This window comes from Trachymyrmex septentrionalis, unplaced genomic scaffold, assembly GCF_001594115.1.
Source record: "Trachymyrmex septentrionalis isolate Tsep2-gDNA-1 unplaced genomic scaffold, Tsep1.0 scaffold196, whole genome shotgun sequence".
In the NCBI taxonomy this organism is placed as follows: Eukaryota; Metazoa; Arthropoda; class Insecta; order Hymenoptera; family Formicidae; genus Trachymyrmex; species Trachymyrmex septentrionalis.
In genome coordinates, this window is record NW_017305135.1 from 1,360,195 (window position 1) to 1,375,844 (window position 15,650).

Consider the following 15,650-nt stretch of genomic DNA (forward strand, 5'->3'; position numbering starts at 1 on the left):
CCGAATTGTTTTTTCGGACTATAAACGCAATTAAAATTACTTTAGTAATTGCGAATTGACAAGCAATTTAATAATTTGATACTACAATCAAGCATCATATTCTAAAGATGTTAATATGTTGAAAAACTGTAAATAAATTTATTGCGAATAAATTAATTCTATGTGTTAAATTCAAAATATAAGTTTCTTATAAGGTTCTTATTTTAATAGGAACAACCTAAAATATATTTGAATTTGCCACTCTTTTGATCAATGGAGCGGGCTTAACATCAAACATGTTGGGTACATGTATCTTTCTTTCTGTTGCATGGGATAACTACCAGTCTGAAGTTGCTGCCAGCAGTATGTTATATAGTCAAGGCTGGCCCCAATAAATTTGTTGGAATCACTTTGTGTACACTTGTGCTGTGTACTAGCCCAGACAAACATGCGACACTGACGAAAGATTGCATCATTCGACCAGCAGAACGCACCAGTTGCACCTAATGACCCTCTAATTAGAGTCTGACCACTTGAAGTGGTCGCCATTTTTCATCAAAATTGTGCGAGAAAGAAAAATCGTGCTATCTCACTTTATCTCACGCTATAGTGGCGCTGTAAATTGCAGCTTTAGAAACGCTGTATAAGCTTCATAGTTTTTGACAAATATTCTGGCACGTTTAGGCGACTAACTGGCGATTAAAATTTAACAAAACGTAAAAATTTAATAGTGTCTAATTCATAAATATTACGATAGCAAGTCTATGGTTATACATCATGCATTTAGGGTATCGTCATATGCGGCGTAACTTGCGTAAGTTTAACTTGCACCGACCAATCATATCGTTTCACTTGAACATCAATTTCTGCTTAGTTACTTTATGCTTTTTACGCCGAAACATAATGGAATCACCTTACATCGCATGGAAAATCGAAACCAGTCGAAATCCATATGAAATGGTACAATTATAGATCTCATTTTACCTCTGTAACAGATTTCCTAACCTCAATAGTCAACAACTTTAACGCTTAATATCTCGGATCACAGGTCAGAACAACGCATTTTTTTGCCAGATTCTTTTGTTTCATGCAAAAACGTGTCGAATAAGCCTAATTTCATTGATTTTTAAGGTGCGATAGTTAAACTAATTACCCTCATTTTAAGAAGTGTAAAAAGTATAAAAGTTATACATTTCGCGGGTTTTCTCAGTGTTCAAATCCATTCTTGAAATGCCAACGTTTCGTGAACCTTGCAGTCCATTTCATCAGAGCGAAGAGCAGCTCGATACTGAGTTGTTCCTCTGGGTCGTTCCTTTTTTATACGCTACTTGTTGAGTGGTGGGGGGAAAGAAGAGAATTGTGGACGAGGAGGGGTGGGAGGGAGAAAAAGAAGAAGAGGAATCGGTCAGTCCTCAATAATCGGGAGAATGACCTTCCACATCTTATTTATGTTGTAGCCATTATCTCTATTCAGATTGTTAGGATGTTTCTGTATCTCTATGGCTTCTCTATACTTCCTTAGAAAGTATGAAGTAATGTTGGCTATTGTGGTCGTTTTATCAAACAGTATTTGATGTCTCGTTTCGATGTTGTGTTCTGATAATGCTGACTGCGTGACATGTTTTAGCCTGACATCACGTTGGTGTTCTTTCATCCGTAGATTGACCATTCTCCCGGTTTCTCCAATGTATACTTGCCTACAGGAACAAGGTATTTCGTATACTCCTGCGGAGCTGAGTGGAGGTCTTTGATCTTTAGGATTTGTTAAGATTTGTCCTATCTTTTTGGGTGGTTTAAAGATAGTTTGGATATTGTGCTTGTTTAATATCCTGCCAATCCAATCTGTTCCTTTGACATATGGGAGAATGGATAGAATCTTATCGTCCGGTTGTGTCAGAGACCATTGTCTTGTTTGCATGTTTATTGATAGTTTTAATTATGTCTTTTTTGTTGTGTCCGTTTTTCTATAAGGCTAGTTTTAAGTGGTTGAATTCTGTCTGTAGATGTTCTTTGTCAGAGATGGAGAAAACTCTATGTACAAGTGAGTTGATTGCAGACTGTTTCTGTAATGGGTGGTGATGCGATTCGGCATGTAGGTATCTATCTGTGTGTGTTGGTTTTCTATACACTTGATGGCCTAAGGTACCGTCAGCTTTCTTAGAGATAAGAATATCTAGGAAGGGGAGTTTTCCGTTTTCCTCTATGTCTATAGTGAAGTGGATATTTGGGATTTGTTGATTGTTGAGGAAAATAAGGAATTTACGAAGTTCGGCTCTGCCGTGTCTCCATATCACGAATGTGTCGTCTACATAACGGAACCAAACTTCTGGTTTTTTAGATGTTTTCCTGAGAGCCTCTTTTTCAAAATACTCCATGAAGATGTTGGTAATTACAGGAGAAATAGGAGAGCCCATTGCTACTCCTGACGTTTGTTCATAAAATTGGTTGTTATAGGAGAAGTAAGTGGTTGTTAAGCAGTGCTCTATTAGTGGGATGAGATCGGAGGGGACTTTATGTGAAGCCTTTATTATGTTTAATGTGTCTTTTATTGGAACTTGTGTGAAAAGGGATTCTATATCGAAACTTACAAGCAAGTCTGTGGGACGTAGTCAGATTTTTTGAATCTTTTTTATAAAGTCCGTTGAGTTGGTTATGTGTGATTCGGATTTTCCAGTAAGGGGTTGTAATATTTGTACCAGGAAGCGGGATAAGTTGTATGTCGGAGAGTGTATGGCGCTGACACTCGATCTGAGGGGGATGTTTGGTTTGTGTACTTTTGGTAGTCTTGATGGACGAGGATTTGTAGGTTTTAATGTTTTTGGTTTTACTGGGAATGTTGCTTTTCTCCACTAGGATCTTGGTGTTTTGTGCGATTGTATTAGTTGGATCTTTGTCAAGCTTTTTGTATGCTTTGTCCGAAAGAAGGTTCTTCATCTTTTTCTTATAGTCTGATGTGTTCATGACTACTGTCATGTTGCCTTTGTCGGCTAGAAGCACGATGATGTCCGTGTTCCTGTTAAGGTCTTGGAGAGCCAATCGCTCTTGTCTAGTGATGTTAGGTGAAGGGGGTTTGGCCTTGAAAAGGATATTGGTTACCTGTCTGCGGGTATTATCTGCTTGTTCTGATGGGAGTCGGTAGATGGTTGACTCTATTTGGCTGATAATCTCTTCCTTTGGAATCTTTCTAGGTGCCACTGCGAAGTTAGGGCCTTTGGCAAGCGCAGATATAGTATCTTGAGACAAGTCTTTGTTGGATAGGTTCTTGCCGTTAAGTAGAGAAGATTGTGGATTTTTATGAGGGATAAGGTTTATATATGTCTGTTTCTGTCTTTCAGAGGATTGTGTGTGTCTTCATAGCTTGTTCGTATGTAATAAGATCTAGGATTTGCCAGATATCATGCAACGTTGGAGTGGTGGGGGGAAAGAAGAGAATTATGGGTGAGGGGGGGGGCGGGAGAATGAGGAGAGGAGGAATCGGTCAGTCCTCAATAATATAATAATAATAGTAGTTATATTATAATATAATAGTAGCAATAATATAAGTTATTGAGGACTGACCGATTCCTCCTCTCCTCTTTCTCCCTCACCCACAATTATCTTCTTTCCCCCCACCACTCCAATAAGTAGCGTATAAAAAAGGGACGGCTCAGAGGAACAGCTCAGTATCAGGCTGCTCTTCGCCCTGAAGTGGAGTGCAAGGTTCACGAAACGTTGGCATTTCAAGAATGGATTTGGACACGAAGAAAACCCGCGAAACGCATAACTTTTATACAGAAAGCACCCGTGGAAGCTTCAAGAATATTAAGTGTAAAAAGTGTAAGCAAGTCGAACCAAATGCTATAATAATTCATCAAGAGGAACCAAGATGGCGAATAAGAATACCTACATATCTAGACTGCGTTCGGGCAGTGCGTTATTAACGCTATTTGTATTATAGGTCGGTATTCATAATCAGATCTTACATTAAAGACCGTCTTAAGTACAGTCATACGATATCATGAATCGATGAGAGGGCCACATTAGCGACTTAAGACATTATTTAAGACGGTCTTAAAATAAGAACCGACTATGAACCAGCCATACTATTCTTGGTTCACATTAAATGGACGATGAAGATAGAATGACAGTGACAAATAGCATCTCTCCGAATCCAGCCCTAATGTAGTGTACACTAGTGCACCCCAGCCGAAATCGCTAGAAGAACCTGTTCTTGTAGCGCAAAGAATAAAATTAGGAAACAATTAGAACTACAATGATTATTTTATTTACATGTAAAATAAAATATGTACTTATAATTATAATATAAATAATAATAATGCCGTTATATCGTACATTTCCACAAATTTTTAAATATAAATCAAAGTACAAGTAATGGCAATATTATATGCTACAAATACTATAACTTATACCCAACCGTTCTTATATACTTTTTAATGGTAAATTATACATATTTAAATTATTTATTTAAATGTACAGTTGATGTAACAAATTACCCATTCTGGACAAAAACGATGCCCATAATACGCAATTATGCATAATTCAATAATATATACAGGATCTTCAAACCAGTAAACTAGAATGGATTAAAGTGGATTGAAATTTTTTTCTATTTGAATGCGTATTTTAAATAGCAAATACTTTTTTTGAATCTAATTGAATTCAATTGGATTCAATTAGATTTAATTGGATGCAATTGGATTGAAAAACTGCATTTCCTATTCAAAATTTTGAATTGAACAGTATTCACAATTGCACAGAAAAAACTAATATTATTTTTAGATTGAAAGGCATAGAGATATGCTCCATGCAATTCCTATAAATGAATAAAAATGCATTCAGGATTGAAAAGCATTCATTTTAACATTCGTGAATCAATATTTCTGAAAATCTGAATCCATTTCAATTCATTTCAATCCTCGTTTGCTGGGAACCTACAAGATTATCTTTCATGAGCAGGTAAAGTGGACTAAACTGAGTAAAAAAATCCTTTACTATTTTGTTACTTTGCTATTTTGCTATTTTTATATTACTTTAAGAGATATTAATTTTTAAAAATCATCAAATAAGCATGTATCCGCGCGGCTATCACCAAGTATATGCTCATTGCGATCGTTCGTCGCGCGGAGACTAATAGGCGTGCACTAAGCGTCACAACTCAATCGGTGCGCCTACCAAGTACTTCGCATCAAGCTGAGCGGATACAAGTTTATTTAGTAATTTTTAAAAATTAATATCTCCAAAGTATTGCGAAAATTGCAAAATGGTCAGGACTTTCCAACTCAATTCACTCCGCTCTACCTGCTCATGAGAGGCGATCTCATAGGTCGAGAATACCCTGTATACAGGGTGTATCTGAAATAACGCTCACACAATCATATAGTGCTATTCCTAATAAAAAACAGAGTCAACAAATCTACTATTTTACAATTTTCACAATAGTTAATGAGATATTCATTTCTAAAGATTGCCCAATAAATGAATAAAATTGATGTATAAGACAATTTTAAGATATCTTTCAGTGTTCCTTGTGAAATATTTTGAACATATTTCTTAAAGAACTCTTAAAGGATTCTAAAGCCGTCTGTATTACCGATTAATTATAATTTTTGTATAACAATTACTTTTTTCTCTTTTACAGATTCGAAAATCCTTTTCTAAGATTAAAGTATACGTATTAATACGTATACGTGCTTGTGGAGTTCATACCGAAAACAAAAAAATTTTTCTTAAGATTTTAATTTCAAAATTTTTTTGTCATTCTCGGAATAAATTATATTTCACAGACACGTATTAATGTGTATACTTTAATCTTAGAAAAAGATTTCCGAATCTGTAAAAGAGGAAAAAAGTAAGTCTTTGCAAAGCACGTAATTTCATTTTAGGAGAAATATTTTTCTTCTGCGCTTTGAATCTTAATTCCACAAACTCATTTATTGTTCGTTCAAGTAATCTGAATCCCGCTTCACGCTTATTTTCAATCTACAAGTTGTAAAACTTTTATTCAAGCAAATGTTAACCTCAGATGACAGCTGTACATGCCAGAAAAAGTGATTTAATTTTTTTTCGATTTTCTTGTGAAATCGTGTTTTACAGAATTAAAGAACGTACGAAAATTCTTTTCGTACGTTTTTTAATTCTGTAAACAAAAATTTTGCAATCCATGAAGCCAATTTAGAGATTTCTCCTAAAATGTAATCATGGTAAAATAGGACTTTAGGATCCCCTTAAAGATAACTTTGGATATCTTAAAGTTATTTTATACATCGATTTAGACATTTTGCTCATTGGACAACTAAAAGTATTGCAAAAAATATAAAATAGTTTGACTTGGTTTTTTTTATTAGGAATAGCATTATGATTAGTGGGCATTATTTCAGATACATCCTGTATATACATACGCATGTAGTGTTCATTGTAATGATCCGCACGATTTTTCAGACACTTCCGACGGTTAAGAAAAAATGATCCAGCTTATAATGCATGAATGGTTCAAAATTATCTTCAGGATATCTTTGCACAATTGTGTTATAAGTACATATGGACTAGTCCAATAGCTGGCATACTAGATTTATCCCCTATGGATTTTTTCTCATGGAGATATCTGAAATGTTTTGTATATCAAACACCAATAAATAATGTTTGAGAACTTCGGACCAAAATAGTATAATAGCTGCTATGCATAGTAATTTTTGGAAACGAACAAAAGTTTATGTTGCAGAAGGAGGCAAACAATTTGAATATTTGTTTACATAAGTTACATCTTTTCTTTATTAATTTATGTTTATAATATCGTTTGCTAATGGATATTTATGATACATACATATTATGTACTTATGTAATAAAATATGCAATAAAATCAATAAAACATCAAAGTGACATTTCGATAGTGATTTGAATTTGTCTTGAAGACTCCTACAATATTATGGAAAAAATTATATGCTACTTAAAAAATTCAAGATTTGATTTTTTATTAAAAAAATTTCTTTTAATTCTTTTATCGCATGCTGTAGCCTACAAAAAATAGATGAATATTCATTTTTCAACTTTTTTTTTAACTGTTGGAAGTATCTGAAAAATCATGCGGACACTGTTGTCCTGAACACCCTATATATAACACTTTAAAATTCTTGAGATTTTTTTAAAGAATCGTAATTACTAATTGTAATTTATTTTAAGATTTGTTATAACATATAGAATTAATATTATGTACTTTATATAATCTGTTTTTTTGATAACGCCCTTTTATTTAAAATGACATTAAATTTAAAATAAAAAAGGGAATATATCGATTGAAAAGGATAACAAGTTTTACATTCTTTAAAAAAAAAAAACAAAACCAATTAATGTGTACAAGAGCGTCAAACTCGTATTAAGTGCCACAACTTAATCTCTTCTTAATAAATACTGGTGCAACTACTAAAAGCTGCAACTTCTGGAGGAAGGCACAAATCATAGCCATTCTATTGCGCATACTAAATAGTCTTATTAATATTCCTGAAGAATTTAACTCCTTTCATATCTTAATGACCTCTATGTTGCACAAATTAAGCTGATGCTTAATGCCTCGCCAGAATTGACAATGGCTGTCAATGGTCCGTTGCCAATTTCTTAGGATGGCGTTCTTGTGCGCGTTTAAGTCGCTGTAGTAAAAGACTGTGCAGTTGATCGACTTCTTTAGGTGCCGCTTGTACAATAAAGATTCGAATATCTCCATGAACATCCATAGCAGTTAATCTTAATGATTTAGATCCAGCACGTTCTGCAGTCATACCCGGCCATACTTTTGTATTCAAGATCAAACGTTGTGTTCCAGCAGTACGGCCGACTAAACGAGATTCTTCATCTCGATCATTGAGTCTTAACATACCTCTCCCCCTTTCCTGCCAACTGCTCGTACTCTACAACATATAGCAACTATGAAATTAGTATTAAATTAGTATAATTTAATGCATATGTAATACAATTTATATTGAGCATTATTTATAAAATTTAATTAAATTGAAGAATGACATATTGATTTTTTTTCTTTTTTATCAGCGATTGACATTCAGCATTGAAATAGTCTATTAGTATTAGCTGTAACAGTCTGTAATGATACAAGGTCCTATTGAATATAAAATTCAAATTTGTATTATTTTGTACCAATTAAAATTTGACATTCAGTAGGGACTTGTATCATTATAATTCATTTGAGTGTGTAAAATTTAATTTAAACTTCAATATAGATTACTTCAAATATTAAAAAATGTATTATTTTGAAGGTCTACATACCTTATCAAAGGCAAATAATTTGCAATTTATCTGAAGAACATTTGTTTCTCCTTCTTCACCAGTTAATAATGTTACTTGATTATATTTTCTTTTGTTTGCACGATTAGCTTCTTCCAATACCTGTGCTGCTTGAGTCAATGTTAAACCTGGCCTTACCATGGTACGGCAATTTGCAGCTGCATTTGAGAATAGAAGTTCAGATCCATTTTCATGACTTTCTTCGCTTCTTATTTCATTTTTCTCTGAATTATTTGAACTTTCTACATCATTTGAAACAGTAACACGTTCTTTCAAATTCTGACCAAATACAAAACTAGGAGTGGATGTACTGGATGCCACAGAATTATTTATATTATTTTCATTTTCCTTAGTACTTGCACCCAAAGGCAAAAATTTCAATTTTACATCTTCTGTAGATTTTTCTTCACTTTTAAAATCTTTAGTTGTTTCGGTTTTATTGCTCTTTGTTATGGACTCATCCTCACCTACAGAATTGTCACTAGTTTTTGTAAATGGATTGCGAAATTTTGCAGGTTGTAAAACAGTTTTGTCAGTAGTACCCATAGAACTATTGGTTATCACACTTAATTGTGACGGTCTCAGTATAGACGACTTTGATTTGCTAGTTACAGGATTCAAAGATTCACTAATACCAAATGAATTTTCCAGTTTTGAAACAGCTAGCACAGAACCTACAAACATATAATATATACTAATATACAATGAAAATATCACATTACATTTTCTTATCATACAAACTTACAATGTTTTTTATTAAGAGATTTAACAGCTGCTGAAGTGGATTCTTGGTCATTAGACTCTGCTGTACAGTGTTTTGTTTCATCTGCAAAGTCCATGAATTTATCATATTCTATAACTAAATATCTCATTGTATGGTAAATAATTATTTTTAATTGTTTTGCGCATTTCTCAATAAGACAATTATATGAGAATTATATAAATATTTTAGAATAACCATAACCATGTGTATCTCGATCAGTTGGTGCTGTTGAATTGTTAATCGTTGAATCTTCGGTAAAATCTTCCAGTAACTCCTCAGGTGGATCAACCTTCAGAACAAGTGGTGGATGATCGATATCCTCTATGTCCTCTAAAAATGAAATAGAAACAAAGTTTAAAAATCGTTATCGTGAATGGCTCGTCGATTTTTTAACATAAGAGGAAATTTCATTAAAAAAACGTCCTGTATTATATGTCATACGATGTTATATCATGTAATACAAAATATTTTTAATATTTAATCGATATTATTTCACTTCCAAGCATACAACACACATGTAACTGAGTCTAGAGAAATACAAAACGCACCCTCAAAATCCGCCATTTTTTGCATTAAAATGAATATAGACAAATAAGGCTACCGTACTGCCCACAGAATAAAAAAGCAAGAGATCAAACTCGGGAATGAAAAGTAGGCTTCAATCGACAACGTTGTAAACCGGACCAGCCGCTTTTTGACACATGCGCGCCTAAAGCCGATTCTACATTAGTTGCAAGCCGATCGCAAGTTTGTTGCTACAGCCAATATGAAGCTTGCATTTCGAAATCAACGCTTTATATTGGCTATCGTAACAAACTTACGATCAGCTTGCAACTAACGTAGAACTGGCTTAAGGGTTGCCACACATAACAGTGGCCTAGTTTCCACCAAAAGTTTAATCCGAAAGTTTAATTAAGGATCAGAATGTAAGAATCAACAAACTACAGTTGCGTATTCTCCTGTTACAGTCAAACGACAGGGGAATGCTCGATTGTAGTTGGTTCTTACATTCTGATCTGGTTTAAACCCTCGGTAGAAACTAAGTCAGTGATTGGCCAATTTTATAACTACGGATATTATTAAACCCGATTAATTAGAGCCGGTTTCACTAGTGCCGATTAATGCCTCCGATATACCAGCGCAATGTTCGTCGCGCGCGACGCGCAATATCCAATGAGTGTACAGCTTTACGGATGTTCTCATTCTAAAGGTATATTTTCATTGGATATCGCTTGTCGCACGTGACAAACATCACGTTGGTGTGCCGGAACTATAAGGAAGCGATTACATGGAGCGCGATACGTGGTACAGTAACTAATAGTAACTATCTAAACAATTAAGAAACCGCGTATCACGTACCGCCTATTTCTTTCGCTGATATTACATGGAGCGCGATTTGCGGCACAAGTTAGTGACAAATTCACATTAGTATGAATTTTTTAAAATATATTAACTTATTCTTATGCTCACTTTATCGATACTCTTATTTTTTTAACAGATTTACTTAATAATTGTGTTTAAATCAATTCAATCTATTAAAAAGTGCATAGCAGTGTATAGTAATGTGAGTTTGTTATTAACCTGTGCCGCAAACCATGTAATATCAGGGTATCAAGCATGAAACTTTATCCCTAGGATAGAAAGTGAAAAGTGAAGTTTTTCATTAATTTTAATGGTAAAAATTTTCACTTTTCTTTCTAGAGATAAAGTTTCATGATTGATATCCAGCGAAAGAAATAGGCAATACGTAGTACGCGATTCCCTAGTTGCCTAGTTAGTTACTATTAGTTACTGTACCGCGTACCGCGTACCGCGCTCCCTATGTAATCGCACGCTAAGTCTAATCGGGATTGACCGTAATTGGTCAATTCTACTAAACAGCAAATGTGATTGGTTAGTTAACGGCCAATTAAATTAACTGGTATTGGTGAACCCGATCCTAAGAATATCGTGTAAATGTAGTTTTTGATCTCGTCGGTGGCACAGAACACACCTATTATACTTCTATCAGAAAGGAAGCTTCTCTTTCTCTGCTTCCACCATAGGCGGTGACGCGACTATTGAGATGCGTTGTTATAAATAGGAGCGTGCGACGCGAACAAACCTCTAAAAGAGGTTGAAAATATTTCAAATTGTCTTTACCCGAAAGACACTCCAAAAAATTACATATTTTAATCAGGGGACACGGTAATGTCTCGGTGCTAAGACGACTCCAACAACATAGCGCGATATATAGATATAATAAATTGTATTATATGACTTAAAGCCAAGATCCAGAACGCAAATTCTTTTCTGCCGAAAGAAAAACTTCAAGAAGAACACGTTTTAAATGTGTGAATAATTTGAGATGTTTTATATTTTATGAAGACATACAAATATATTGGATTTAAATTATTATTGTAACAATTTTATATGCAGATATATACGTAAAAAAATTTTTAAATTGCTTTTTGTGAAACAAAAAATGAGTAAAAAACTGATTGATTTAAATGACGCAAAACAAAGTTTTGTTGAATTGATGCGATCATTGAACGCAACTGATCAACAAAAATTTTTAGTATTTATTATGAAGGAATGGAAACTTAAACCATCTATGACTTATAATGATTCAGGTTTGTTATAATTTTTTTTATATGTACATTTATAAATTTGTTATATTTTGTTATAAAATAAAGCGATTAAAATAAATTAATAAATTATATTTTTCTTTATACTCAATTTTGATTAACTTTTAGCTTCTTTGTTACGTTGATTGTGATAAAGTATATGAATATCTTATAATCAAACTAAAAATAATAAAATCATATAATGTTATTTGATATAATAATTCCACAATCAAAATAAATAAATTTTTCTTATTAAAATTATTATGTTAATAGGGGATGATGCATGTAATAATAAAAAATTAATGGATGAGTCAATGTCTATTTTAAATTCTATTGCTTCTGATATTAAACAAAAGATTCTTTTTAATGCTATATTGTCATCTGAAAATTTTATCACTCCTTTAACAGGAGAGGTATGTCTTGTTATAAATGAATATAAAGAATAGCTGTTTAATTTTAAAAAAATATCAAAATAACATTAAACATATTTTTTTTTCTTAGAATTCAGATTGTGATCCTAGTGTCACATTGCATATGGATGAGTTCCTTTATAATGATGAAGATATTGATAAGCTCATAGATAGTAATCAATTAGAAAGATACTATTGCACTGATTGTAGATCTAGAAATATACAACCATTAAGTAAGTAAAATTAAAATTAATTTTTTTCTTTATTTTTTATGATTTATATTATGTAAATATATTTATAATTTTAGTTTATTTATCACACTCCATGTCACAGGATGGATTGTACTTTATATTTAAAGTGCTACTGCCTGCTTTGGAAAACAAAACTATACTTGACATAGGATCAAGATTAGGTGCAGTTCTTTATGGGGTAAGAATGTTATTTAGAAATATGTATTATTATATACACAATTATATATGTATTATTGTATATAACTAATAATATTATTAATAAATTAATTGCTGAATAAGCAATAAGAAAGTTTTTATTTACAGCAATTTTTTTATCATATTGATGCTTTTGTTTTACAGGCATATGTATATACAGATGCTAGAAGAATTATTGGTGTTGAAATGAACAGAGAATTCTGCAATCTCCAAAATGAAATTGTATGTAAATTTAAAATGGACAATCGTATATCTATTTTGCACAAAAAAATAGAAGAGGTTCCAGAGATAATCGAGCAAAGTGATGTTATTATCATTAATAATGCATTTGAATTTTATTTATCGAGAGATGTACAAATAGACATATGGAAATGTTTGAGAACTGCAATAAAACCAGGAACGCTGCTTGTAACTCGTCCATCTATCGAAACAACTTTTAAAATTTTACTAATCGGAATTTCGATAGAAAAATGGTTAAAACCTTTTAAAAAACCAGATTTTAATAAATTTCCTTTTTTATTTGATTATGAAGATAAATTCTCTGAAATATGGTGTTATGAAGTTCTCTAAGAAAATTTTAAGAAAATGCAATTTTATTGACGAAACTAGATTTTAAATATTTGATATATATATAAATTTGTTAATGTCATTGCAAAATAAAACGAATAAAATATCTACATAAATCTTTCTGTCTCATTTAATTTCTGACTATTTGTTATACTATTGAAAATACTACCTTTTAAAGAAAACCAAGTACAAATAGAACCTCAGATTCAATATTCTTGATTTTATTATATTTTGACACGATTCCAAGTAATTAAAAAAAAAATTTAGTTACTCATCGTTTACTTAAAAGTTAAAATCATGGTGGAAATATATACAAGGGCTGTGATCGATTTAGACGCTTTCAGCGCTTTTCAATACTTCTATTCTTATTTTGCTTCTAATGAACGATAAAGACAGAATGATGATTACAAATGCTTCAAGCACGTGGGCGTTCAAATCGACCGCAGCCAAGGAGTGCGTTCGGGGAGGTACTATTCGCGCTATGGGCGCAAATGCTACCAACGCTGTTCATGAGCCAATAGCGCTATAGCAAGTTCCATGAACGATCCTAGCATAGCGTTGGTAGCATTAACCAGAGAGATTTAAGCCGGGAACACATAGAAAAAAGTAAGACCGTAAGACGAAATCAGTAAGGATATCGTAAGATTGGATTCGCTACTGGCCTTTACGGTCTTTACTGTGATTGGGCAATTCGCTTACTAATTACGTTATACGGCCTTATGTTTTTGTATGTGCTATAAACTTAATAATAACTAATTAAGTAACTAGGAAACCGCGTACCACGTACCGCCTTTTTTTCGCTGATATTACATAGCGCGGTTTGCATGCAGTTTGCGGCACGGGCTAGTAACAAACTCACATTACTATACACTGCTATGCACTTTTTAATGGAATTAATTGATTTAAACGCAATTATTAAGTAAATCTGTTAAAAAAATAAAAGTATTAATAAAATGTCCATAAAAATAAGTTAATATATTTTTAAAAATTCATACTAATGTTTGTCACTAACCGCAAACCGCGTGAATTTTCGGAAGTTTTAAATAACTTTAGTATTTTTATTCCACACACACACACATATCTCCGTGGAAAAAAAAACGATGATAATAAGATAAAGGGTGGGCCATCTATTGGTACGTTTTTGAAATGTCATTAATAATTGGGGTGACCGAATGGCATACTGTAAGGCCAGTAGAGGGGGCCACATGAACGAAATCGTTTTTCATTCTTGACGCGGATACTTTTAGCTTCACAACAAAAAAAAAATTAATAAAAAATATCAATGTATGCTCATTTGATCGCATTTTTAAAAACGTACCAATAGATGGCCCACCCTGTATAAGGATCTTGGCGTGAATGCCAGAAACCTGCGAAGAAACTTTTGACACTTTTAACATTTCGACGTAGAAAAATATTCAACGATAACATTTTCTCGATTGACAAAGACAGTCGTTATCGCATCTGGAGACCAACATCAGATACGAGTCAAACAACATTTTACCATCGGTGGGTAACGAGTGCATTTAACTTAGGCTGACTTAAACCAGCGTCCTGATTATTGCCAGGCAATAATTAATTCGATGCACCGCAAACTATTAACAATATTAGCTACTGATAGACATGCTATAAATTAGATAATGCTGACATATTGTGGAAAGAAATTATACAGAATTATATTATATGTAGATTGAACTAAATAGTTACATAAATAATATGTACAATATTTTTCGAGAACAAGACCTCTGTTTCATGTTATATCATTACGAACTTTCATGATTTTCGTTGTCTCCACTGCATTCCTGACACGCGAGGCAATGGATGTTTCTCGGTTTCGACAAATGCTGTGTATTATATAAATGTAATATTACAATATATATTTACGCTTTCTTGCATTTCACGCCAAGATCCATATATCTTATTGTCACCGTTTTTTTTCCACGGAGATATGTGTGTGGAATAAAAATATTAAAGTTATTTAAAACTTCCGAAAATTCAGGTTATTTCGTTTTTTCATCTAAATTTAGGATCTGAGCACAAAAATTGTCATAACACTTCCCTAACAACACAAACATTGATATGTCGATTGTAAGTTGATTTTGCTAAGTCAGACCTTTAGAGTCGACTGTAAATCGAGTTTGTACAGACATCCTTTCAATGTCGACTTTAGAATGTCTAGTGCGATTTACGCTCACAAAGTTTAGAGACTTAAGTTGTAGACGTAAGTAACGCACAGGCTTTGGCGTATGACATACAATTATTTGTCATCCTGGATACACGGTAATAAGTTGTATATCATACGTGAAAGTTTGTGATATTTACGTCTACAATTTAAGTCTAAGTAAGCGTTACGACAATTCTTGTGCTCAGACCCTTAGTTGTACGTATACAGACGTAAGGTTTAGTTGTATCATTAATCGCGCATGGACTGTGAGTATTAATATAGAAAGTTAGTCATTTTCAAATTTGTAAAAATTTCCGAAGGAAAGAATCAAAGTCCTTGAATGTACATACACCGGTTGAAAAAATTACTGTTCCAAAACATTTATATTTCATATGAAGGGTTTGAAGTGCAATTGAAAAGATTTGTGAA

General features: G+C 33.0%; 4 protein-coding genes across 6 annotated transcripts; 1 reads left to right on the forward strand and 3 right to left on the reverse strand.

Moving 5' to 3' along the window:
* Positions 1–1,384: 1,384 nt before the first annotated feature.
* On the reverse strand, positions 1,385–1,897 carry LOC108747156. The gene has a single exon (XM_018484435.1). The coding sequence runs from the start codon at positions 1,895–1,897 to the stop codon at positions 1,385–1,387; it is 513 nt and encodes a 170-aa protein (XP_018339937.1).
* Positions 1,898–1,943: 46 nt separating this feature from the next.
* LOC108747157 lies at positions 1,944–3,697 on the reverse strand. The gene is made up of 3 exons (XM_018484436.1): positions 3,636–3,697; positions 2,568–3,307; positions 1,944–2,488 (listed from the first exon to the last, which is right to left on the reverse strand). Exons 1-3 carry the CDS (start codon positions 3,695–3,697, stop codon positions 1,944–1,946), a joined length of 1,347 nt encoding a protein of 448 aa, XP_018339938.1.
* Positions 3,698–7,271: 3,574 nt separating this feature from the next.
* LOC108747202 (ran-binding protein 3-like) lies at positions 7,272–9,656 on the reverse strand. 3 transcript variants are annotated; one of them, XM_018484533.1, is made up of 5 exons: positions 9,528–9,548; positions 9,227–9,361; positions 9,014–9,094; positions 8,251–8,942; positions 7,272–7,877 (listed from the first exon to the last, which is right to left on the reverse strand). In XM_018484533.1, exons 1-5 carry the CDS (start codon positions 9,535–9,537, stop codon positions 7,566–7,568), a joined length of 1,230 nt encoding a protein of 409 aa, XP_018340035.1. In that variant the 5' UTR covers positions 9,538–9,548; the 3' UTR covers positions 7,272–7,565. The 3 variants fall into 3 exon arrangements, with proteins under 3 accessions (XP_018340035.1, XP_018340034.1, XP_018340033.1); XM_018484532.1 differs by lacking the exon at positions 9,528–9,548 and adding an exon at positions 9,580–9,656 and having other exon boundaries at positions 7,273–7,877; positions 9,233–9,361; XM_018484531.1 differs by lacking the exon at positions 9,528–9,548 and adding an exon at positions 9,580–9,656 and having other exon boundaries at positions 7,273–7,877.
* A 1,797-nt stretch (positions 9,657–11,453) lies between these two features.
* LOC108747208 lies at positions 11,454–13,063 on the forward strand. The gene is made up of 5 exons (XM_018484539.1): positions 11,454–11,643; positions 11,911–12,050; positions 12,139–12,280; positions 12,355–12,476; positions 12,638–13,063. The coding sequence occupies exons 1-5, from the start codon at positions 11,496–11,498 to the stop codon at positions 13,061–13,063; spliced, it is 978 nt and encodes a 325-aa protein (XP_018340041.1). The 5' UTR covers positions 11,454–11,495.
* Positions 13,064–15,650: the final 2,587 nt, after the last annotated feature.